Source organism: Gekko japonicus, unplaced genomic scaffold (genome assembly GCF_001447785.1).
Source record: "Gekko japonicus isolate JY-2015 unplaced genomic scaffold, Gekko_japonicus_V1.1 scaffold1387, whole genome shotgun sequence".
NCBI classification, from domain to species: Eukaryota; Metazoa; Chordata; class Lepidosauria; order Squamata; family Gekkonidae; genus Gekko; species Gekko japonicus.
This window is the reverse complement of record NW_015174881.1, coordinates 419,760-446,118: the sequence shown is the minus strand read 5'-3', so window position 1 is coordinate 446,118 and position 26,359 is coordinate 419,760. Positions and strand designations below refer to the sequence as shown.

The window sequence follows — 26,359 nt, the reverse complement described above, 5'->3', positions numbered from 1 at the left end:
CCCTGGTGAAGTTTCCTTGTACACTTGGCGTCACTGGCTTGTTCCTAAGCCATTCCATAGATTCCTGTAACTGCAGCTATTTTTTCCAGACAGAAAACTTGGGAGAACTTTTTGGGGGGGTCCATAACTGGTATCCCAGAAACATGACCCATCCCCAACTTGTAGAGGAGCAAGTGGCAGGATGAGGTTCCCTGTGTGTTTGGTATGTGTAGCTTGTAGGGGGTCCATCCTAGACACTTCTGAACCCGTGCCTGAGATTTTCCCCTAAAAGCACTTTCCTGGTTTGACCTTAATCTTGTTGGGTTTATACTGCCAGTGACACTGGTTCTGCTGGGCTTCAAAAATGCCCACCTCCAGTTTCTACTGCAGATATTCTCTGGGACTTTGATTCTGTTCCACTGGGCTTCTGTTGCCCTTGCTTTTTTTTTGCTGTCCCCCCCCCTCCATTAGAAACAATGGAGGATGGTGACACCTGCTTTGGGGGGCTGTAACTCAGATCCCAAAAATCCAATCCTCAGCAAATTTGGAGGGAACGTAGAGGAGAGTCAGCCAGAGATACCCTGTGAGTTTGATGTCTCTAGCTTACACGGGATCCATTCCATAGGCTCATGAATCTCCTGAACCTGCACCTGTCTTTTCCCCAGAAAGTACTTCCCTGGGTCAGCTTCTTTCGGGGGGCCATAACTCAGACCCTGTAAATACAATCATCACCAGACTTGGAGGGCAGGTAGAGTCAGCTGGAGCTACTCTGCGAGTTTGGTGGCTCTAGCACGCCAGGGGGGCATTCTACCATGTCACAAACATCAGCAGTTTGTCTAGCATCAAAACGTTCATGACGGCCCATGGTTCGTGAACCATGTACACCATGAACTACAAACCGATACAAAATGTGTTTTCCCAGTTTGTGCTCATCCCAAGATGAGAAACTCCTGTGATCAATCACAAATAAACTAGGTCAAAGGGCTACTCTGTGTTCTGTTGTTGAGAGCCTCCTTGCCAAGGAGCCCCATTTGGCCAATTCCCCGTCACCACACTTCTATCATTCTGTGTAAGACAGAAATGTTCAGGAGGGCATTTTTAAAGGGAACAGGATTGCACTGTTTATTGTATGCATATTACATTGTCTTCTATTTTTGTAATCCACTCTTTGCATTGTATGTCATATTTTTTTGTTTCCATTGTTCTCATATTGCATTGTTTATTGTATGTTGTATGCTGTTTCATCGCACTATTCCATATTTGTCTCATTGAGAAAGGCAGGCTATAAATTAAACAACTCTAATCCAGTAAAGAAAGTAGAAGAGGTTATCAGGCAAAGGGTTTATTTAAACAGCACAAGAAGCACAACTCTGCTCCTGCAGAGTGCAGGGGGTTGGACTAGATGACCTGCAAGGTCCCTTCCAACTCTAACATTCTATGATTAAACTACTCTTTGAGCTTTCTGCCAAATCCACAGTTAACAGCCAGTGCTATTAGTACTGAAATTAGGATAGGAGAAAAGCAAACACACTGCTGAAGTTATAAATTAGTTTGTAACTCATAGTGTTTTCCCAACATTCAAAACTTTCAGGAAATGCTGTACTGTCATGTTAACTGAAAACCAGTGGAAAGCATTCTGAATTCTGCATAAACATGCATTCTAAGAATCATGCCTTTTCACCTACCTAGTGTTAGGGGATGAAGAAATCAATACCTGAAAATAAAATTGCTTCTCTAGTTGCTTGTCTTTAGCATATAATGTGTTCCAAAAATATTTATGGCATAGCCTTTTAATGCACATTTCCCCCCAAATATGTTATTGTATTCTAATACCAGAAATCCAAAACCAGATTTTTTAATCATTAGAGGTGCTAATACCTTGCATATCCTACCCCTATACAGATGTTAATTCAGCTATATATAACTTTCTAATTAGATGTTTATCATGTTTCATCCTGTACTTTCTTAGACTAGATGTTTAATCCCACTTTACCTATCTATCAACAGTTGAAAATGGTCCTCACCCACTCTTCACTGAATAAATTACCTTTTTTATTAGATTTTGCTTGAAACTAGCCTCTCTTTGTAACAATTTCATTCAATGAGACAACCAATTTCCTGTGAAGAAGCCCACTTGGACATAGCTAGTAATATGCCCAGGGTTTTTGCGACTTCATTTTAAGAGCTGTTTTGAGTAGCAAAGATTTCGAACTACTCACACAAGAGATAATTTTCTCCAGTCTAGCATGCTAAGACATTTTCAGCAACATTCCCATAGCCTCTTTCATACAAGTCTGGTTACCTCATTCGTCAGTTCTTTGATAAATTGAAATAATGCATCACCAAACCTGAGACACAAAAAGGAAATTTAGCTGGAGAAAGAGGGTGCAAAGTCAGCATTGACTGTGACAGATGTACATCAGTGCAGCTGAAACAGCAGAAGTGTATTTTTTTTCTCAACAGAGCTGAAACTCTACAGTAGAAAGTCATTTCACCAGGTTTCTCATTATATTTATAGAGGAGCCTCGGTACCCTCCTCCAAAGTGATTCCAGTGGTTCATGTAGTGGAATAGTTGGTACAACTTCAGCCGTTTCTCAAAACCTGGTGCTTTGGGGATTTTATTGTGGTAGGCAGAATAAAAAGAACCACCAAAACCACCAAACATCCCTGCAATTGCTAACTCATACTCAGAGTGACCATAGAAGGATGCAGGGTCAAAGATAATAGGGCCAGAATCATCCTCAGCTACATTTCCTCCCCACAGGTCCCCATGTAGAAGAGCAGGAACTATCTCCATATCACCAAGCAAACTGGGTATCTTCAGCTGGAAAAGAAAGCAAGAGTTACTAAAGTTATCTGAAAGGGGGGGAAAGGGATTAGAACTGATTTTAGGCAGTAGATATCTAACAATCCATATCAAGGCAGAATTAGCATACGTAATGGCCAACCTGCATAGGACTGGGTTATATGTCACACACCAGGATGCGCACAAAAGCCTTCTTAAACTTAAAAATTAAGTAACAGTCTTTGCAAGTACTTTGTTAGACTTAAGAGTTTATTTGAAACAATAAAACATTTGAAACATATTTACAAAGTTAAAATTCTAAGACCTCAACTCACATTCATCTCAATAAAACAAGAACAATTCAATTGGGGACATTCTAAAAGGCACTATTTGCTCTGATCTTCCTGGCTGCCAGGGCAAAAAGAGCCAGTCTGTAAGAAACAGAAGGCTCCACATCAGACAGCATAAAAGCTAGTTTTTCAGAATCGGAGAAAAACTGCAGATCAACCAGAATCTTAGCCACAAATTTATTCCTAGGACCCAAATACAGAGGGCAGGACAAAACATAATGTGGCAGATCTTCCACTGTGCTACTGCACAGACAGATACATTGGACAATTGGAATGTTGGCATAGCAACCTTTTAGTAACTCAGTTGGCATTGTTTGGAAGTGTAATGGCTGTAAATGCCATTCTTAGGTTATGAGCTGTTAAATTGACCAAGTAGGAAGCTCTGGAATGATCTTTCATTATGGTTTTATAAGGTAAAGGTAAAGGTTCCCTTGCTCGAAAGTCAGCCGAATCCGATTCTAGGGTTGCGGTGCTCATCTCCGTTTCAAAGCCAAAGAGCCAGCGCTGTCCGAAGACGTTTCCGTGGTCATGTGGCCGGCATGACTAAACACCAAGGCGAACGGAACGCTGTTACCTTCCCACTGAAGTGGTACCTATTTATCTACTTGCAATTTCTTGCTTTCGAACTGCTAGGTTGGCAGGAGTATGGTTTTATACCATGGGGCAAACTTCTGATTGAAAATAGTAGAATTATCAATTATCGAGTCTTCTTTAAATACCCATTCCCATAAATCCAAATTATACCATGGGTAGCATGGGTTATGCAGGGAAACAGATTAAGATATAAAGACAGCAGCCAACTGCCCATGGGGGAAGACCCTATCCTATCACTGACACAGAGCAGCAGCAGCATGTGATCACTGCCAGATACCTCAACCCCAGAAATCTCAAGACTTCAGACACATTCTACAGGATGTGCACGTCTTGTACAGCGCTACATATGGAGGCCAGTTACCAAGGAATTGGGGGTGGGTGGGTGGAGATCAGGGTAAGCCAAAGAAGACACTTACCCACTCAAAGGGGCTGGGGAGAGAGGGTATAGAAGAGGATAGAGGTACTAGCAACTCGCCATCAGCTACAATCCTTCCTCTGATTCTCGAATTTTTATTGAAATTTTCTACCCAACTTTGCCCAAGTCAGCTTGCCCCTCACTGATCTATTGAAAACCAAAGGGAAGGGCCCGGAGGCTACTAAACCGGGCACTAAGCTACTCTGGACAAACGAATGCCAGGAGGCATTCGACCGCCTCAAGGCACTTTTTACTTCGGAGCCGGTGTTAGCCCACCCCGATGAAAAAAAAAAATTCGTTGTCCAAGTCAACGCATCCGATGTTGCCATGGGGGGGGGGGGACGATGCAAGAGGACGATGACATGCGGTTACACCCATAGCCTATGTGTCCCACAAGTTTAATGAGACTGAACGCAATTGGTCTGTGTGGGACAAAGAGGCGGGGACAATCTGGCTAGCGCTTTCTACATGGAGGCACTGGTTGGAGGGGACCCGAGTGCCTTTTGAGGTTTGGACTGATCACAAAAACCTAGAAGTGCTGAAAACCCCCCGTAGTCTCAACGCTAAGCAGTTATGTTGGGCTGATTTCTTTTCTAAGTTTCGGTTCATGCTCCACTATTTCCTGGGCTCAGCGACTTCTTTAGCTGATGCACTGTCATGCCTCCCCCAACACGACAGCCAAAGGGAGGAGATATTGGACTCCATGTTCACGCCCTCACAGCTGGGTGGGGTGGTGACAACTCAAAGCCGGGTGGGCTCCTCCCCCCAGCTCCGCCCCCTCCCCTCCTGCTCAACTGGGAGGAACCAACTAGACTGCCAGGTTTGCCTCCACCTTCTCGGATGATGACAGAGCGGTGGTGGAAGGGGAAGGGGGATTAGAACTGAAAAGCGGATGGTTGTTGGTACCGCGGCACAAAACTATTTGTACTCCTGCCTGTGTAGTGACTCCACTTTAATTAACCGTGAGACTAGTTTCGTTTCTCAGCCTAGGATTGGTTTCTCTTTCCCGTCCATGGGAAAAGGGACAATTGGCCCACTGGTGGGGGGGGACCTCTTGAATCTGCTATATCATTGTATGCTTGTTCCTTGCTCGTCATTCCTAACAGTGACTATGTTACTGCAACCATAGTACTGATAATAAAGCAAAACCTTTCTTGGAAGTGTGTGCTCTGTTGTTTGGCTGTGGGTCCTGACAAATATTTGGAAATTTTAAAAAACTGGAAAAGTATTTATCTCTTCAGATAAGGAAAAGAAAAAAAGAGAAGTAGTAACATATGTGAAATAACATTTACACCTGGAGCTGGTATATAGCTCAGAAGATGGAAGAATCCTGATAATTCAAATACAAAGACAAGGTAAAACAACCTTGATTGTAAATATATATGCACCCAACCAACATCAAGAAAATTTTTTATAAACTCCTGCAAGAACTCATCTCTTACAATGCTGTATTTGATAGACTTCTAGACAGAACAATCACAACTGGAAAACAGAAACAAGGTAATGAACTTCCCAATACATTTCTACAACTTGTAGAAGAATGCAAAGAATGATTTTACCTTCTATTCAGCAAGACATAAAAGTCATGGTCAAAAATAGAGATGTGTTGGATATCAACAACACTCATCAATTACTTAATAGAAGTAGAGATATTACCAGCAACTTTTGCAGATCACAATCCTGTGATGCTTATACTACAAGATATACCAAAGAAAAACAGATGGTCTTTAAATACATTTTGAAAAATGGAAAGTTTGTAACAGAGACTAAAAAGAATTTCAGATGTTTTTCAAACAAAATATTCAGCCAGATATTTCTATTAGAGTGGTGTGGGGTGCATGTAAGGCTTATGCCAGAGGCTGGATAATTAGAGAAGCTGCACATATTAAAAAATAAAAGACAAGAAAATTTATACTAATTAAGGAAGAGAAGATGAAACAAGATCCTTCAGCCAAAGAACTAAGAATGATACTAAAGTTATTACACCAAATGAACTGCTTGTTAACACAAGAGATAGCCAAAAAATTATGTATGCAAAACAAAACTTGAAAATGCTAACAAACAGACTAGACGGTTAGCATACAAACTATGGAAAGAAAAAGAAAAAAGGAATATAAAAATTTTAAGAAATGAAGAAGGGGAGAAAAAATATACCTAAGGACTTGAAAAACATTATTGAAACTATTTATCAGAAGTTATACCAAAAAAAAGCCACAGTTAAAAGATTTTTTAAAAATATATAATTTGAACAAATTTTCTGAAGAACAAAGGAAAATTTTAAATGACCCAATAATTTTCTCTGAACTAACAGAAGCACTAAAAAAGCAAAAAAGGGAAGACCCCAGGTCCCAGAATTTTACCATGTCTTTGAAGATCAGCTGATAACACCTTTAAAGCATGTAATTCAAAATATATTAGTTGAAGGTAAAATACCAGAAACTTGGAATGAAGCCCTAATAACCCTTATACACAAACAAAACACAGATGAGAAAGAAATGAAAAACTACAGCCATTATTAAATATAAATTACAAAATTTATCCTTCTATTTTGGCCGCAAGACTGAAAAGAGTATTGACACAAATAATCCATCAAGATCAAGCAGGCTTCTTACCAAAAAGACAACTTAGAAATAATGTAAGAACTATATTAAATGTAATTAAATATTTTGAACTATATCCTGAAAAACAGATGGCCCTGATTTTCTTAGATGCTGAAAAACCTTTTGATAATGTCAGCTGGAACTATGTTGGAACAAGTATTAAGGATGTCCACTTTCACCATTATTATTTATATTTGGGCTTGAAATACTGAATGATATGATTAGAGAAGATATTCATATTAAGGGTCTTAAAATAAGAAGAGAATAATATAAATTACAAGCATTTGCGGATGACCTGGTATTTATTCTAGAAAATCCATTGGACTCTATTTGTTGTTGTTCAGTCGCACAGTCGAGTCCGACTCTTCGCGACCCCATGGATCATCTCCCGCCAGGCCCTCCTGTCTTCCGCCGTCCTCTGAAGTTGGCTCAATTTCATGTTCGTTGCATCGATGACACTGTCTATCCATCTCATCCTTTGCCGTCCCCGTCTTCTTTGACCTTCAATCTTTCCCAGCATCAGGGTCTTCTCCAGTGAGTGCTCCCTTCTCATTTGGTGGCCAAAGTATTTGAGCTTCAGTTTCATTATCTGGCCTTCCAGGGAACAGTCAGGGTTGATTTCTTTGAGGATTGACTGATTTGATCTCCTTGCAGTCCAAGGAACTCTCAAGAGTCTTCTCCAGCACCATAGTTCAAAAGAATCTATTCTTCGGCGCTCGGCCTTCCTTATAGTCCAACTCTCGCAGCCATACATGACTACTGGGAATACCATTGCTTTGACCATGCGGACTTTTGTTGGCAGGGTGATGTCTCTACTTTTTATCATGCTGTTTAGGTTCCCCATCGCTTTCCTCCCAAGGAGCAGGCGTCTTTTAATTTCATGACTGCTGTCACAGTCTGCAGTGATCTGGGATCCCAGGAACGTGAAGTCTGTCACTACTTCCACAGCTTCCCCTTCTATTTGCCAAGGAGTGATGGGGCCGGATGCCATGATCTTAGTTTTTTTGATGTTGAGCTTCAAGCCCACTTTTGCGCTCTCCTCTTTTACTCTGAGCAAGAGGCTCTTTAGATCCTCTTCACTTTCAGCCATTAGAGTGGTATCATCTGCATATCTGAGGTTGTTGATCTTTTCCCCAGCAATCTTAATTCCCGCTTGTGATTCATCCAGGCCAGCATTTCGCATGATGTACTCTGCATATATATTAAATAAGCAAGGTGACAGTATACATCCTTGTCGTACTCCTTTTCCTATGCTGAACCAATCAGTTGTTCCGTATCCGGTTCTAACTGTCGCTTCTTGGCCCTTATACAGGTTTCTCAAGAGACATGTGAGGTGGTCTGGTACTCCCATCTCTTTAAGGACCTGCCATAGTTTGTTGTGATCCACACAGTCAAAGGCTTTAGCATAGTCAATGAAGCAGAAGTAGATGTTTTTCTGGTACTCTCTTGCTTTCTCCATAATCCAGCGAATGTTGGCAATTTGATCTCTAGTTCCTCTACCTCTTCGAAACCCAGCTTGTACTTCTGGCAGTTCTCTATCCACGTACTGTTGAAGCCTAGCTTGTAGGATCTTGAGCATGACCTTGCTAGCGTGTGATATGAGTGCAATTGTGCGATAGTTTGAACATTCCTTGGCGTTGCCCTTCTTTGGGATTGGAATGTATACTGATCTTTTCCAATCCTGTGGCCACTGTTGCGTTTTCCAAATTTGCTGGCAAATGGAGTGCAGCACTTTAACAGCATCATCTTCTAAGACTTTGAATAGCTCAGCTGGGATACCATCACCTCCACTAGCTTTGTTGTTAGTAATGCTTTCTAAGGCCCATTTAACTTCACATTCCAGGATGTCTGGCTCGAGGTCAGTGATTATACCGTCGTGGTTGTCAAGGACATCGAGGTCTTTCTTGTATAGTTCTTCTGTGTATTCTTGCCATCTTTTCCTAATCTCTTCTGCTTCTGTTAGGTCCCTACCGTTTTTGTCCTTTATCATGGCCAGCTTTGCATGGAACGCTCCCTTGATTTCTCCAATTTTCTTGAAGAGATCTCTAGTCCTTCCCATTCTATTGTTTTCTTCTATTACTTTGCACTGTTCATTCAGGAAGGCCTCCTTATCTCTCCTTGCTGTTCTCTGGAAATCTGCATTCAGTTGGGTAAATCTTTCCTTTTCGCCTTTGCCTTTCGCTTTCCTTCTTTCCTCTGCTATTTGTAAAGCCTCATCAGAAAGCCACTTTGCTTTCTTGCATTTCTTTTTCTTTGGGATGGTGGTGATTGCTGCTTCCTGTACAATGTCACGAACCTCTGTCCACAGTTCTTCAGGCACTCTATCTATCAAATCCAGACCCTTGAATCTATTCTTCACCTCTACTGTATATTCATCAGGGATGCGATCTAGGTTAAACCTGAGGCCTCATGGTTTTCCCGATTTTCTTCAGTTTAAGTCTGAATTTTGCAATGAGTAGCTCATGATCTGAACCACAGTCAGCTCCAGGTCTTGTTTTTACTGACTGGATAGAGCTTCTCCATCTTTGACTGAAAATTATATAGTCAATCTGATTTCGGTGTTGCCCATCTGGTGATGTCCATGTGTAGAGTCGCCTCTTAGGTTGTTGGAAAAGGGTGTTCGCTATGACTCTATTACTCAACTATTAAAAACTTTGCAAAGAATATGGTCAGATTGCAGGACTGAAAATTAATTTCAACAAGACAAAGATGTCAACGAAAATATGACTAAGCTGCAAATTCAACAGTTACAGGAAATATCAACTTTAGAAGTAAAAAAAGGTAAAATATTTAGGTATAAATATAAAAACAGATGCAGTTCCTTGCTGAAGGGCAACTACTTGAAACTCATAGTGGATATTAAAAAAGACTTGGAAAAATGGAAAAAACTACATATATTCCTGATGGGAAGAATAGCTACAGTAGAGATGAATGTTTAACCAAGATTGATGTTCTTATTCCAAACAATTCCAATACTTCAAAACCAAAAATACTTTAAAGAACTTGATAAATTGATGATACAATTTATATGGCAGAACAAGAAACCAAGAATAAAATTGAAGGCATTACAAGAAGAAGAAGGAGAAGAGTTTGGATTTATATCCTGCCCTTCACTTGGAGTCTCAGAGCGGCTTACAAACTCCTTTCCCTTCCCCTCCCCACAACAGACACCCTGTGAGGTGGGTGGGGCTGAGAGAACTCTGACAGAAACTGCTCTTTCAGAAATAGCTGTGCCAGAGCTTGTGACTGACCCAAGGTCACATCAGCAGGTGCAAGTGGAGGAGTGGGGAATCAAACCCAGTTCTCCCAGATTAGAGTTCGCACACTTAACTACTACACCAAACTGGCTCTCTACAAGATGCAAGAGCCAGATTTGCATTTCCAGACTGGCTATTATATTATAGAGCATCATCACTGACTGAAATCACTGGTTAAAGGAATGGATTACATTAGAAAATACCAGACTATTAATGTTAGAAGGACATGAATTATTATTAGGATGGCATGTGTTTATTTGCTATGGAAAAGCAGATACTCATAAATATTTTAAATAAATAACACGTTATCAGAAGCGTTTACAAACCCAAATTTATTTTTTTAAATGTACTGTTAAGATATGAAGATCTGTTGGACAACAAAAATGAACTAAAACCAATAGAAAATCTTAAAATACAAGAATTCAACTTAAGTTGGTGGGAAAGAGCTCAAATAGAATCAAGATATGCCAAAGATAAACAAATAGGCTTTTATTCAAAAATAACAGAAATAGACAAGGTATTGTTACATACTGATGAGAAACTGGTTAAAAAAATTATATGTAATAATGTTAGAAAACAAAACACAAGATGAAATAGTTAAAAACTGTATGGTCCAATGGGCGAAAAATTTGGGTCATAATATTGATTTAGACCAATGGCTACAGGTATGGAAAACAAATGTAAAGATTACTAAAGCAATCTCATTTGAAGAAAATATCTATACAATGTCTTATAGATGGTGTATCACTCCAGACAAATTAGCAAAGTTTTATCCTGGACCACCAAATAGTTGTTGGAAGTGTCAAAAAATGTTGATTCTTTTTTTCATATGTGGTGGACATGCGATAGAGTTGATATACCTTATGTGCCAGAGTTGTTTTTGTTGAATATATTGCCAGAAAACTGAAAAAGACTCTTATCTTATTATACATATAGTGACAGCTGCAAGAATATTATACGCTAAATACTGGATGAAAAATGAAGTACCTTCAAAAGAAGAAATCATGAATAAAATACTTGAAACGGCAGATATGGACAAACTAACATTAATTTTGAAAGAATAAAAAGAAAACTTTGAGAATACATGGTTAAGATTTTACAAATGGACAGAAGAAACCAACAAATAAATTATGTGGACATACAACTGAAATACGAGGAAATAGGAACTATAACTCCTTTTTTTTTAGTTATAAGCAATGATATTTTAAAATACAAGGTGGAAAAAAAATAAAAATACAATTGGGGGGGGGGCATGGCAGCAGAGCTTCTGGCTGGCTGCATCTTGCCTTCCCTCCCGATACTCCCTCTTGATAAACAAGAATTGCTCTGGGAATACTGCATGAGCTTAAATGTACGGTACAAAGTCAATGATGGGAAGAGTCAGGGGTAAGAAGGGCAGCAACCTGAGTGGATGAGCCGGAGAACACTTTCTATTAATAAAGGGGGTGAATAATATAATAGACTGTTGGAAAATTAATATTTTGTATCATTGTTCAATTTGGTAACGTATGAGGTAATTTAACAGACAAATTAATGTTGTAAACAGAAGCCCCCCTTTTGTTATATGTATGTGTGTTTATTTTGTGTTTGTCTTGTATAGTAACTCAATTTCTCTTACTATGTTAGCCTTGCTGGACTGGCTTGCTTCCTACCAGCCATGGACATTAACTTGGTGAGAGCTTTGTTCAGACAATATAAGCAGTGTATCCTCTGTATGTATGTAAGTCAAGTCACAACTGACTTCACAGAGACCCCATCAAGGGCCTTTCAAGTGAGTGAGAAGCAGAGGTGGTTTGCTTTCCTTTGCAGAGCCTTCCTTGGTGGTCTCCAGTGCTCCCTCTAAGCTGTGGAGTCTTGTGAGCAAAAATTCTACTTTGTGAGCTACTGGCATTAAAGTTGTGAGCGAGCAATTTGGCTATTGCATAAATTAGTTTGCTATGGAGCCATCCTTCCTAAGCTAAGACAAAAGTCTGTGAGCCGGAGGTTAAGAAAACATGAGCTAGCTCACATTAACTCAGCTTAGAGGGAACACTGGTGGTCTCCCATTCAAGTACCAACCCTGCTTAGCTTCCAAGATCTGATGAGAACAGGCTATATCATGCTACCTTCCCTCACAACAGCAACTCTATACTGGTGTGAAAATAAACAGTATTTTTTTTAATGTGAGAATATCCCCTAAGGTTTCCTTGGATCACCAGTACCTGTAGCTGTGCCCAAAGCTCTCTTGCCTCCCTGTCTCCTGAATTCTTTTCAATCATGTCCATCTGAGGCTGAATTCTCTGTCTGGCAAAGAAAGTTACCCAGTCCTCTTGCCAATCATTCACCTGCCAGGAAAAAAAAAACAAAACCAGCTGTGATTTTGGTCTATAGGACAGCAGCACCTGGAAGGAGACAGAACCTTTGGCACAAAAAAAAAGTTAACAGGCTGTAAATTAAGTAATAGTGCAATGCTCAGCAGTTACACCCTGCTAAGTCCACTGAAGCCTCTTTCGGTCCCTACTGAGGAGGAAAAAACAGGGTACAAAATCAATGGGCTTACAAGGGTATAACTCAGCTTGGTAAGTCACATTGATTTCTATGGTACTGGATCTGCTCTAAGTTTTTTAGAGAGATCAAACTGTCAGAATGACTCAGACAGTATTCATAGTACATAGTTATACACGTGTTTGTTTTTTAAGAGACTTTTTCTTTTTAAGAAATCTCATACCCTGAATAAATGCAGTAGAACAGAGAGCCAGGTGTCATTCCTGGCTCTCAGGTTCCTATAGGCTCAATAGGAGTCTGAAACTGCAGCAGGAACACACACATACTCTTCAGCTGCTGCTTTCCTTTCCAACTGTTCTTCCTGAAAATCAACAGATTACACTGTTGCAAATGACACAGCACCAGAAGTTTGCCTAACTATATCAGATGGCCAGCTCCATGCAGCTTGCCAGGCACACTCTTACAGCAAAGCCTAGCATAAAGTCACACTGACTCTTGGCGTCCAGCAGTCCTAACTCAGAATGCTGTGCTACACAGCTATCACTAGCAACATCCCAGGCACTGAAGAGCACAGCTGTTTCCAAGAGCATCTGCTGTTGTGTTCAGTGTGGTGCAAAGACTGGGTACCAGATCTACCACCACCAGTGGTAACCATGATACTAGCCCAGGAATCTTTACTCTCAGTTATCTAAATTGCTGTCCTATTTCCCCCAATGAAACATTTATATATGAATAGCCAAATCTGCGGATAGCTAGATCCACGGATCATGCCCACTTACACTGAAGTAAGACTTTCCTGCAAACTTGAGGCTCTCTCCAGGGTTGCAGAAAAATCTGAAAGTAAGAGGGGGAAAGGCTGGGGGGGGGGGACTACAAAACCTAAAAAATAGAGTACTTCTGTTTGCACTGCAGATAACTCAAGCAGCACCGCTGCAAAGGAGGAGCGATTGTTGTCTCTCCTAACAGCAGCTGGAGGGAAAAGATGGCCAGACTGGAACCTCAGGTGCCAGTAGAAAAGCAGGGCCTTCTCCAGCCGCCAGGTCTTCAAAAAGCAGCCATGGGTCAGCTGAGAAGTGGCTGGGACTGGTGAAGGTGGTGGGAGGCTGAAAAAAGGCAGCTGGCGAAGAGGAGGAAGCCACGGTGCAGCAGCCTCCAGGGATAGAGAAGTTGGGGCTGGGAGAGGCCCAGGGAAACCACAAAGTCCCAAAGTGGCAGCAGCAGGACAGAGGAGTGTCCACCAGCTGCAGTGAAGATAGGCAGGGAAGTCCCAGAGAAGATGGCGGCAGTGGGACAAGCTGGACAGGGAAGGGAGCACCTACCATCTGTGGCGAGAGCTGAAGTGGCTGCAGGGCAGCAGGAAAGCCCAGGAAGACAGGTACCTTCCAGAGAACCATATGTTCTTGTGGGAAGGGAGCTGGAGAGGCAAGCAGGCAAGGAGCCACTCTCCCCCCCCCCCTGAACTCTGGAATGGAGGCAGGCAGATGGGGGGGGAGCAGGAGAAAAGGCATGACAGTCTGGGGGGGGGAGTGAAATGGGGAAAAAAGAGACAGAGATGAAATAACTCTGTGTGTGTGTGTGTGTGACAGTGGCCATGGCTGAAATGGGAAAAAAGAGACAGAAACAGAGGGAAGGAACGACAGTACTGGGAGGTGGGTGGAGGAATGACAGTAGCTGTGGCTGTAATGGAAAAAAAGGAGACAGAAACAGAGAGAAGGAATGGTAGTAGCAGGGTGGGTGGGGGGTAGAGAAGAATGACATTAGTCATGGCTGAAATGGAAGAAAAAGAAACAGAAACAAGAGAAGGAATCAGCAAGAGAGGGAGCCCCCGGGGGGGGGGGGGGGCAATGGTGAGGCGAATGGGATGGCTGCCCACAAGTTCCTTGCTTGTTAAAATCTATTCCTGCATAAACCTTATATTCTCTTTCAAAAACCACTATTATAATTTTTAATTTGCAGATGCTTATTTACTTTTCAAGCATCCCAACACAGAAAAGTCATTAATGCACAGAAGAAACCTGCAGAACTTACCTGTGGAAGATAGCCACAACAAGTGACCGTATGGAACCCAAACCTTTCTACAAACTGACCATCTGTCTGTTCAGCTTTGCCTTGCAAAAACAGAAAGAGTGATCAGTTACTTCGAATACAACAATACACTAAAAATAAGAAGCCTTATATTGCTATTATTTGAAACCTCAATCTATGATAACTGCTTTTAGATGCAACCACCATGAGAACAGTTATTTAAGGACAAGGTACAGGTTGCATACCTTAAAAAGCAACAAAACACAGACCTCCATGTTTTAATAAATCAGCTATAACAAAAGCACTGAGACTCCACATCGTGCTTATGAGCTTTCCAGAAACACATTGTTGCTGCTGCTGCTGGATCCTTGGTCTGATCCATCAAAATAATTCCAGTGGGGTAGACATGTTAGTATATTATAGCAAAACAAAACAGAAGTCCAGTGGCACCTTCTTATTGGAATATTTATTTATTAGAGTTTTTTAGACACCTCTCACCCTCGTGACGACTTACAACATTAAAACCAGCAAGGTAAAAACAACATAAAGACAAGTAACAAACATATGTGGCTATCACCATACCATTATTAAAACAGCCCAAGCATGTAGTTACCCTCCAAAGGTCAACCTAAAACAATTCAGCTTTGCAAGCCCTGCAGAAACTAAACAAGTCTGGCAGGGCACAGGTGTCATCCCAGACCGCATCCCACAGGGAAGGGGCCACAGCTGAGAAGGCCCTTCCCCTGGTGACAGCTAACCAAGCCATCCTGGGGCCAGGCACCCAGAAGAGACCTCTAGAATGCCAAATGGAGCACAGTGGGTTAGCATGGGAGAGGCAGCCCTGTAGGCATGAGGGTTCCAGAGTGTAAAGGGCTTTAAACGTTAACACCAACACTTTGAATTGGATCCAGAGACTAACTGGTAGCCAGTGCAGCTGCCACAGAATTGGTAGTAATATGAGCTGACCATGATGTTCCAGTCAGCTACCTGGCAGCTGCATTTTCCAAAGCATTTTCACCTTCCCCAGAAAAGGTAGATTAGACACTGGGCAGTAATTGACCAGTTCCTTTTAATTTAGGGAAAGGTTTCTTTAGCAAAGGTCTAGCAATCACCTCCTTAAGGGAGCTGGGGAAACAGTCCTATGAGAGAGACAAATTAATAATCTGTCTCAAAGGGCCTCCCTTACCATTTTGTGGCATGATTTTACTAGCCATGACAGACAAGAATCCAAGGAGCAGGTAGTTGGTTTCACAGCTGTCAGGATCCTGTCAACATCCTCAACGGTCAGCAGGCCAAAAGAGTCCCAAAAAGTGCCAGACGGAGCAAGCGGAGTCCCCTTCTCACTAAATGTTATCAAATTCAGCAGACAACTCCAGATGGAGCGTAGAGACTTAATTTGCAAATGAATCACAGATGAGTGATGAATCAGTATCAGTTTTAGGACACACCAATTGTTGAACCTATCTGAATATTGACCTGGTTGTGAGCTAATGGATGCAATGACGGCGGTTAAATAATCTCTATTCGCTGCTTTTGCTGCCACCCCATAGGAAGCACTCCCAGACACCTGTTTGTTTCCTCACCCAAGGTTCCAAGACAGCCAATGTAATTGTCAATTGGACCTCTCTATTCTATCTAAATCCCCTGCCGAGTGTCAGTTAACACTGCCATTCTCTGGAATGTGTGTGTGTGGGGGGGATCCTCCTTGCCTCTGCCTGGTACACTAACGAAGTCTACTGTCTGGTTTTTATTTGCTTTTGCTTTTCTGACCTTGGATGTTCCAGCTACTCCTGACTCGCTGGGAACAAACGGCTTCTATTTTGCCCACTCTCTTTTCCCCGCATGCGCGCACAGTGTTTATTGGCTTTTGCTTGGGCGGGGGGGTTGAAACTAGTATAATTCAGGGTGCCCTGCTGCTTTGGGCCATTCCTGACAAAAGAAGTTCACGTGTCATAGTTATGAACTACCAATAAACAGAATTCTTCTTATGAAGCACTGTGTGGTGTGATCTGGCTATCGAACCCTGACACCGAATTTACATCCATTTTTGAGGAAAGATACTTGATGTGGAGAGGGGGAGCTATCCACTACATTCTGTGTTAAAGGCCCTGTTGCTCCCAATTCAAAATCCTCAATGCAACAATTGAGTATTACCTCATTTCCCTCACCTTCATTAGGGGGATGGGTATAAATATATTCATTGGGTGGGGAGAGCACACTGTCTGTCTGCAAGAGGTGCATCTGGAGGGTTGAATAAATCAAAGGAAAGTTTTGGCTAGAGCTGGCTTCACCAAAACCACCTCAGCATCCACCATTTGGAAAAAAGGAGATCTGGGGCATTAAAGCTGAGCAACCCTTCTTAATTACCAGAAGTGCAGACCTCAATTGATTCAAACCATCAGTGACTGCTATCTGCTGTGAAGCCGAGAGAGCAGCAAAAGAACTTATTAAGTCTTCCACTAGGGTATCATTAAAAGGAGAGCTCTCTCTTTCGTTTTCAGCATTGGCCTCCAGGCAAACAGGCGGGTCATCCCAACCCATTAGCCCATGGTGTAAAGTGTTGGCTGATTCTCCCTTCAGGTGCTTAACTTCCGCTGCAAGACTGAAGAGGCATGGAGTTTTCAGGTTAAAAACAGGAGACTGTCTTGTGTTCATAAAAACATGTGTTGGGAAAATTCTCTTTGCATTTATGAAGTCTTTCCGTGAGATTAATAATGAGGGGACAGCTGGACAGTCAAATGTTAGTAATATTCTACGAGCCCAGTAAGAACGATTAAGGAGCTCAACTGATTTCATCTTAGAAGACCTAATTTAGTATTCCATAATGGGATATATCCATTACCTTGGTGGATGTTCAGACAAACCTTATGAGACTGGAGGACTAAATGTGAGAAACCTCACCCACTATCAGACAGAGAACAGCTGGAATTGCTCCCACGATTTTTTGTTGCTTCCTCCTGCAGTGTCGGGCCAGCTGTTGTCCACTCAGTATTCCCTAGATTTTAAAGGGTTCCTGTTGTAATTCTCAGTTACTATGTGGATTAGAGAGTCGATCTTTGAGAGCATGAGCTGTGGCTGTTTAAAAATACTTTCCACTATTTTAGCAGTTAGGGCGGGAAGATCTCTTAGCATGTTACCAACAAATGCAGCATTTTCTGCATCTTTCTGTAGTAAGGGGACTGAGTCTCCACACTGATCTACAAGCAGAGTATTGCTCTGGGAGACCTCAGAGATGGTTGGTGAAACTGCAAAATGGTTTCAGGTAGAAACATTATATGAAGGGGTGTTAGTAGGGGCAAAGAAATCTTCAATCTTACTTTGCTTAAGAGCAGGAAGGGAGATTAAATCACTTGGCCCACAAAGGTGCTTTCGAACCCCCATCACTTTCCACACCTATGCCTCTAACACAAATACCCCCTCAAAAACAAATAAATACAGCTTTAATGAAGAAAGAATGTGAACAGTTCATCATTACCCTGATGGAGTCTTAGGCCTTGAAATCTCTGATGAGCACTTAGTAATCAAGTCCAAAGAGGCAGTCCAAAGACAGAACTCAAGCTCCGTAAAGAAGAAAAGCAGCTAATGAATATTTTAAATTAAATAAATAATAAATAAAAGGAGCAAGTGGAAGAATTACAAGTTCCCCTTTCTCCCATCTTTGCTCCTCAGCACACACATTTGGACTAAAAATAACCCACCTGAGTGAAAGGATGGTGTCTGCTTAATTACGGGGGTTTCCAAATATCCTACATGTTTATTTGATTGGAGCTATATTTTCTAAAGTTTTCTTTCACTGTTTATTGAACTATAGAAGTCATGAACACATTGAACTACCTTATACCGGACCACTGGTCCATCACAGTCAGTACTGTCTACTCAGACTGGCAGCAACTCTCCAGGGTCTCAGGTTGGGGTCTTTTACATCACCTCCTACCTCATCTTTTTAACTGGAGATGTTGGGATTGAACCTGGGACCTTCTACATGCCAAGCAGATGCTCTACCACTGAACCAGGGCCCCTCCCATGCCTGCTGAAACTTGGTCTGGCATGGAAGGAGAAGTCGCTGAAAAGAGGGCCAAGCCAGTCAGCACAGCACTGTGCAAAATTTGGCTTCTGATTTAAACAATAAGTACGTGTTCCTTGGAAGAATGTTGTATATGTGGCAAACACACTTCCACAGTGGATTCACTCTGAAGTTACTTGTGTCTGTAGAAAAGAAATAGTTTGAAAACTGTATTCCCTGCTTTCTTTGCAAACTTGGTGATAAAATAAAAGTCTAACAATTTTCTTCATATTCTGCATAATAATTCAATGTTAAATAAATCCTGCAAAGCAAGTGTAAGTTTTAAAAAGATGGAAATTATTTACTTAAATCAAAGTTTATCCTGAGTAATTTATGAATATGGCGCTTCTTCTGTGACCAATGTGCAACAAGACAGTAAAGTATCCAATACATTTAAAAGTGGGTTCTTTTCAATGATATAGGCAAAGAATAAGATTGTTATCTCGATTATTTTTCTACTCTTGGGGTTTGTTTTTATGTTAGAACAAAAGAGAATATTAACAAGTAAATTTATGAGTTACAATGTTAAATTAGCTGGATTTAGGAAATCACAATAACTGCACATTTTACCAATGGTGCTTGCATTTTTCTTCAACTTCTCCTCAAGTTTTTGGTTGTGAAGATGAAGATCTGCTAGTTGTGTTCCAAGTTTTTCTGCATGCCTAAGAAATCAAATCATTACATTTAGTAATTCTATAGTGTGGAGTATAAACTGTACAGGAAATCATTTTATGTAAGAATTTTCTATGAAGATTGTCTTATCTCACAGTCAAAACATGAATGGTTATATACTGAAACAAGCATTAATCGTTAGGGGACAGATAGCCTTTATGTGCCTGTCTGCCACCATTTACAGACTAGGTCCAGCCTGCAGTGCTGATGCCACCAGATGCATGGGTATGCCCAGACAAGAACCTTTGGGCCTGACTGTGGCATGGAATCAGACCTACATTCCTGCCTGCCTCTCCAACATCATCCTATTGTCTGACAGCTGGGCTTAGAAGGTGAATATGCAAAGGACTCAAGTGTCACTTGCTTATATATTGGCCTTGACTTATAACCAAAAAATCTTGGCCACCAATAACTTAAGCCATGCATTTGAAGTACACACAACAGCAAGATTAAATATACAAACAAGTATATGTAAAATTATCTACTTGATACAAAAATGTCATACAAGACAGATCAAATGTAAAGACTTGCTCAACTTATTTTTCAAGATGTATGACCTGTTTACTTAGTAAGGTTTGTTTACATTTACACAGAATGGTCAATAAAACTAGAGTAATTTACAATCCCATCTCAGATCAGTATTACCACTAGAATTGGGGGTCTTTTTAAAATATGTGGTAACATTCATTCTTCATATACAGGGAAACACTCTTATAAACACTTCAAAAACAAGACGTCTGGACTCATACCATACACGCTACTTTTCTCCCTGACAGAGGCCTCTAACAGCTATATGACAGAAATTACACATATACCTTTTCCCATCACAGTATCTGCATACCATGAATTGTATAAATCTCCAAGGAAAAAAGAAAAATTGTATTAATTTAATGTTCAACAGTATGTATACTTCAAAAGATGTCCAAAGGAAGTTTATAAAACTAGTAAAGGGCCAAAAGTTAAAAACATCTATAGGTATAGACAAAACTACACGTTTATTTAAAAAACATATAAAAACCTTGCACGGGCCCAAATAAAGCCTCACAAAATAATCAAAGTGACTAATGCACAAAAAAAACCCATATATGGCCTGATGCGTTTCGGCCCACAAGAGCTTTCTTCAGAGTTCAAATAGTACAGAATCTCTCTTATATATAATTGCCGAATGGTGGTGACTTCTGGCCTGTGGGGTGGAGAGATTGCATTGGCTCCCCCAGCCATTGGCCCGTCAGCTGCCAGTCAAGACTACTGGCGTGCCATTGGCCGGGTGTGCTGCTCTTCCCTGCCCACTCCCCCTTCCACTCTGCCGTCAGAATTCCTGGCAAATGGCTTTGTCTCTTTGACGAAGACGCTTCTCCTGCTTGCCTCCTGTGTGGGACTTAACTTTTCCCTCAGTGGCTGTTGGTAGGTGTAACGAAATGACAGTTACCTGTGTTTGTAAGATGGCTGCTGTCTGTGGTTGTTTGTTTAAAATGTTCCGCCATAAGGTTTAATTGAGCTGTAGTTCCAGAGAGGTATCACTCACTTGATTGAATGGGGTTTCCTCATCTGCTGGACTACAGTGCCCAGCTGCCCCAAGGCAGAAAAGAGCGGGAAAACCGGGACTGTCCCAACGCATGGGGCGCCATCAATAGAGACTGCAGCCCATCCAGTGAGGAGACCGTCTTCGTCCTACAGGAGGTTAAGGAAAGGCTCCTGCTGCCTGTGCTCACCAGGCTGTCCAGGCCACAGGCCAGAGACGTGGGGGAACCCTGCTCTCTTGGGCCAGAGAGAGAGAGGCTAGAGCAAAGAGCCAGAGGCCGGTGTGTAGGGAAAGAGGATGACGTTTAACCCCTGTGGATTTATGCTGTGTTGGTTCATACACTCCTACAGTGAGTGTGTGCGCCCCATAACTGTGTCAATAGTTAGATAAATTCTTTTATTTGGGCTAATAATCTGTGTTGTGCTCTGACCACATAGTCTCTCCCGCTCTGCACAACAACAAAGGGAGGGAGTAGCCCAAGGAGGCAAGGAAAGGCCAGACCCTTGGGTTGCCAACTTTCCAGGGATCCCCCCAAAATTGGGAATTCTATCTCCAAATACGGAGATTTGGCCAGAGGCATCTCACTGTCCCGCTAAAAAGGCAGTGACAATTCAGTGAGTGGTGGCAGCGAATTTAAGGAGTGAGATATGCGCATGGGACGAGGGTAGGAGGCAAACAGCTGAGTAGTAAACTGGAGCCCGTTTCGCCACAGTAGGCAACCAAGCTCGGTTCAGACAAAGGAAGGAAACCCTTTGCAGGCCTTTGTGAGGAACTCATTGGGGCCAGTACTGAGTCTAGGCTTGCCAGGGTTTAGGGAGGGAAGAGGCCTCAGCTGAACAGAATGCTATACAGCCCACCTTCTAGAACAGTTATTTTCTCCGGTGGTGGGAGGGGGATCTGTTGTCTGGAGTTCAGTTGTGATACCTGGTGATCCTCAGGCTCCACTTGGAAGTTGGCTGCCCTAGGCGTAGTGGTCAGTGCTTCAGAGCAGGGTCTGCTAGATCCATGTTCTTGCTGTAGAGGCTGAGTGGGTGATTTTGGACTGGTCACAGACTTTCAGCCTAAACTACCTCACAGGATTGTTGTGCAAGTCAAAAGCGGGAGAGGAGAATGATGTAAGCTGCTTTGGTCCCCATTGCAGAGAAAGACTACTCTTCCTCCTGGAAAACCATTGTTGCCAATCTCCAGGTGAGGGCTGGAGATCACTCAGAATTAAAATTGCTCTCCAGATGGCAGAGATCAGTTCCCCTGGAGAAAATGGTGCACTCTGTGGCAGTCAGGGCTTCAGAGAATGGAAAATGGTGGACTCTGGCAGCCACGGCTTCAGAGCATGGGAGAGGCTGCAGGTCTGTGTGTGTGGGGGGGATGGAAAGCTAAAGAGAGGGGGGGAAATAAAGCTAGGTTGATGACTGACTGGGAAGGAGATAGGGTTGCCAACTCCAGGTGGGAAAGTCCTGGAGATTTGAGGGATGGAACCTGGAGAGGGTGAAGTTTGAGGAGGGGTGGGACCTCAGAAAGGTACAATGCCATAGACTCCACCCTCCAAACCAGCCACTTCCTCCTGTGTAACAATTGTTGCCAATCTCCAGGTGAGGGCTGGAGATCACTGAAAATTACAACTGCTCTTCAAGGAGCAGAGATCAGTTCCTCTGGAGAAAATGGTGGACTCTGTGTCATTATACCCTGCTGAGGTCGCCACAGCACATTGACGCTGAGTGCCCAAGGCCTTGGCACTCTCCCAGAGCCTCTTTCTAGAGCTCGTTGTATTTATTTCTACAACAAGTCTTATTTCTAGTACAACATAGGACAAAGCCCGTTACACTTGTAAAGCAGAAAACAATTGATATAGGACCAAAAATGGAATGTTCCAATCCAGTTACCTATATGGGAGATAGTGATTTTGCAAATATGTACCTTCCAGTTTAGATCCTAAAAGTATAAGTAAAATCGCCTTATCAAGGCCAATGTAACATCAATATGTATCAGTTCAGACCAATAGATATTGTGAACTTATATAGATATAAGACTATACAGATAGATATCATGACATCTTTCTTCTGATTTCCTTCTTCAATCAGGCAACTAATTCACAGCAAAAAAATCAAAGAACTTACCTGTTCAAACTTTTCATGTCCAAATGCTCCATAACAAACATAGCCCCACCCTCTGGCACATCAATAACTTTTATAGGTTTAGGAACTTTCACAGTCTGTGTTTGCAAGATAGCTGTTAAACTTGCCATTTCTCCATCAAACATTCTTCTGGCCTATTCGATATAAAAAGAAAACGATCTTATAAACACTTCAAAATGCTAAGTTTCTCCACTTTCAGCTCTCATGCCATCCCCCCCCCCCCCAACAGAGACTTGTAACAGTTACATGACAGAAATTCCACAGACATAACATTTCCCTGGTACCTGAATGCCACTAACTACAACAATCCAAGCAAGTGAAAATGAATATTTATTAAAACGACCAACCACATTTTGTTACCCTCTCAGTGACCCTGATATGATTGGACTACTATGTCAAATGGACTTGATACTCCAATTAAAAGACTACGGAATCTGCAGCCCTCTTAAATCCCAAGTAGTGAAACAAGCCATTAACATCACTGGATTTTTTTCTGTTAATCCACCAGTCTGATTAAGAATTCTGGAGAACTTAAAAACTTGTGCATCTTATTTGGCCCTTGGACTAACATTTTACTCTGCTAGAAACTAAAGGGCAGAGTAGGTATAATTCAGGCAGCTGTTTGTTGTTCATGCGTCTGTCCTATTCACATATGAAGTAGGGAGTGGAATGCAGGCATTTGGATTTTTACCTCAAAAGGGAACCCTTTTTTTGCCATCAGTTCACAGCCAACTTATGGCAACCCCTTAGGGTTTTCAAGGCAAGACCCATTCAGAGGTGGTTTGCCATTGCCTGCCTCTGCAGAACAACCCTGGACTTCCATTCAAGTACTAACCAGGGCCGACCCTGTTTAGCTTCCAAGATCTGGCAAGATCAAGCTAGCATAGGCTATCCAGGTCAGGCCAAAGGGAACTATACACAATCAAAGATTCACTTGTAGTTTTTCATGGCTTTAATTATTGCATAATGATTTTTCATAATTACTGCTGTAATCCACCCTGAACCCTGTTGTGCATGGGAGGGCAGACTAGAAATCCAATAAATAAAAAGGTAAAACAATACTTGGTCTTGTCATACCAAATTGGATCCGAAATGGACAAAGGACAGAAAGGCAAAGAGCAAACCAAAGTGCAAACTTCCTTACTGACTACGCTATCCCAGCCTCAGTACATGCCAGATGTATACCAGAGAAACAACTTTAGTGGCAGAGAAGTAGATAAAACATGAAGCTCAAACAGAACATTTATTTATTTACTTTATTCATATACCACGTTTCTCCCCAATGCGGACCCAAAGCAGGTTACATTGTTCCCCTCTCCTCCATTTTATCCTCACTACAATCCTGTAAGGTAGGTTACACTGAGTGCGTGTGTGACTGGTCCAAGGTCACCCAGCAAGCTTCCACAGCAGAATGGGGATTCCAACCTGGGTCTCCCATATCCCAGCCCAACACTCTTAACTACTATACCACACTGGCTCTCTGCATGCATAAATGTTGCTGTAGAAGCTTCTATTCTTGCACACATTGTGTATCTAACTTCTTTCTGGTCAAGTCTGCCTTCTCACAGTAAATTCAAACAAACACAGAACAGAATAGACAACAGCAGACTTTGTGTGGCAAACTGTCAAGCCCTGTCAGTTCATTCATTTATCACATGACAATGCAGCCCTCTACTCAGCACTTTTCCTCTGTACATCAACTGAGTAATTATTTCTAAAATCGGAAGTGCTGAACTTCAAAAGGTCCTGGTAATAGCCATTTTGGGTTCTCAATGGGAAGAGAGGCCAGGTATAAATGAAGTAAATTAAATCCAATTCGTATAGACAGATTAGAATTATTTAGCACAAGACAGTATTAATAAGAAGAAAAGATTGGATTTATACCCCACCCTTCACTGCCCGAAGGAGTCTCAGAGCAGTTTACAGTCTCCTTTCTCTCCTCCCCCCCCCCCGTTCTCCCAGATTAAGAGTCCATGCTCTTAACCACTACACCACCATGCTCTCAATGAAGGTAATGTTGCAGGAGATCTAAAGTACCATTTTCACCAAGGCCAAAAAGCGGCATGGATGAACCCCGATTTAAATTCAGCCCTGGAGAACACTGTCTAACCCCTATCATAACCAGAGCACTCAAACTCCAATTTATGGTCACGAAAAGGCAAGCAAGCCTGTGACTAAACTCTCCAATCGCCACATACGCACACCCCACTACGGCTCTCCCCATTCCTGCCTTCGGCTGTGCCAGATAAACGTACCACAGCCTTATCCCAATCACGCGCATGCCCACACTGTAAGCTCCCCCCTTCCTTTCCCCAACCCTAAGGAACCCGTCAAACTTTGCACAGCCGTCCTCCTGCCCTGCTGGAAAAAAAAACCCCACCCCATCCAACCTGCCCTCCCATTTTTCTCCCGCCCTACACCTCAGCGCGGGAGTTAATTTTCACAAAGACGGGGCCCTGGTCTGTGTCGAAGCTCTCGCCGTGACTGATGCAACCGCCCCCCGAGTGGCCTACGGGCCTCAGCACCGAGGTGCCGAGCTCTCGTCGCAGCACCGCCTCCATCTGCTCCAGGACCGCAGAGCAGAAACTCGGTAGGGGGCTACTATCTTCCGCCAGCAACAAAACAACGGCCCGCCCTCCTCACAGCGCCATGTGACTGGCCGGGTTAGAGTCACAATCCCACCCCCCGGCCTGGCTCGACCAGATTCGGGAAAATTTCAGCCAATGAGGAAGTCGCCTAGCGCCCGGAAGGAGAAAGCGCGACTGTTGGTGGGTTTGGACGCCTAAGGAGGCGTTCCTACTTCTCCAGACTTGTGTGTTGTGGGATTCTCGAAAGCGGAAAACCGGGTCTAGGCACCACCCCCTATATGGGGGGGGGGGGGGCTAGGTTCTAGGTCGAAGGGAGAGGCAGTGCTATTCTGCAACCTCCATTCCGTTCCGTTACCTGGATCCTCCCACCAAACATTCTTATTTTGCTTGAGCAAGGTCCAGTTTAGCAAAAACTTTTCCTCCTGTTGGACAGATAACAACTGGTTTATGACAGTTGCTAGATATGGGTCTTGCTTGAGTGCCTTATTTACAGAACATCTGTAATCCCCACTAATATATATGTTGCCATTTGGTTTCAAGAAGGGAACTATAGGGGTGACCCAGGTTGTGTGAGTTGGTGGCTTCTTGTGCAATGAGCCGATTAAGTTCTTCATCAATCATTGGTCTCAGGGTGAGAAGAATATTCCGGGCCTTCAAAGAAATAGGTGTTATTGTAGGGTTCATTTGAAAAGTCACTGGTGGACCTTTGTATGCTCCTAATGCCCCAGTGAATACATGTGGGAACTCAGATGCCAGTTCTTCCATTATTGCTGGACAGACACTATGTACTCCTTGAACACTGATTCCCAAAGGTGTGAACCAGAAGCAGGCTTTCACAAATCCCTTTTTGTAACTCGCAAGGGTAATGTCTGTCTGACTGGTCCTTAGCGAA

At 42.5% G+C, this 26,359-nt stretch overlaps 1 protein-coding gene across 1 annotated transcript; it reads right to left on the bottom strand.

The window, feature by feature from the left end:
- Positions 1–1,261: 1,261 nt before the first annotated feature.
- FN3KRP (fructosamine 3 kinase related protein) lies at positions 1,262–25,543 on the bottom strand. Its single transcript, XM_015424881.1, has 6 exons — positions 25,300–25,543; positions 22,862–23,013; positions 19,124–19,215; positions 14,494–14,573; positions 12,183–12,305; positions 1,262–2,804 (listed from the first exon to the last, which is right to left on the bottom strand). The coding sequence occupies exons 1-6, from the start codon at positions 25,438–25,440 to the stop codon at positions 2,466–2,468; spliced, it is 927 nt and encodes a 308-aa protein (XP_015280367.1). The 5' UTR covers positions 25,441–25,543; the 3' UTR covers positions 1,262–2,465.
- Between the last annotated feature and the right edge of the window lie 816 nt (positions 25,544–26,359).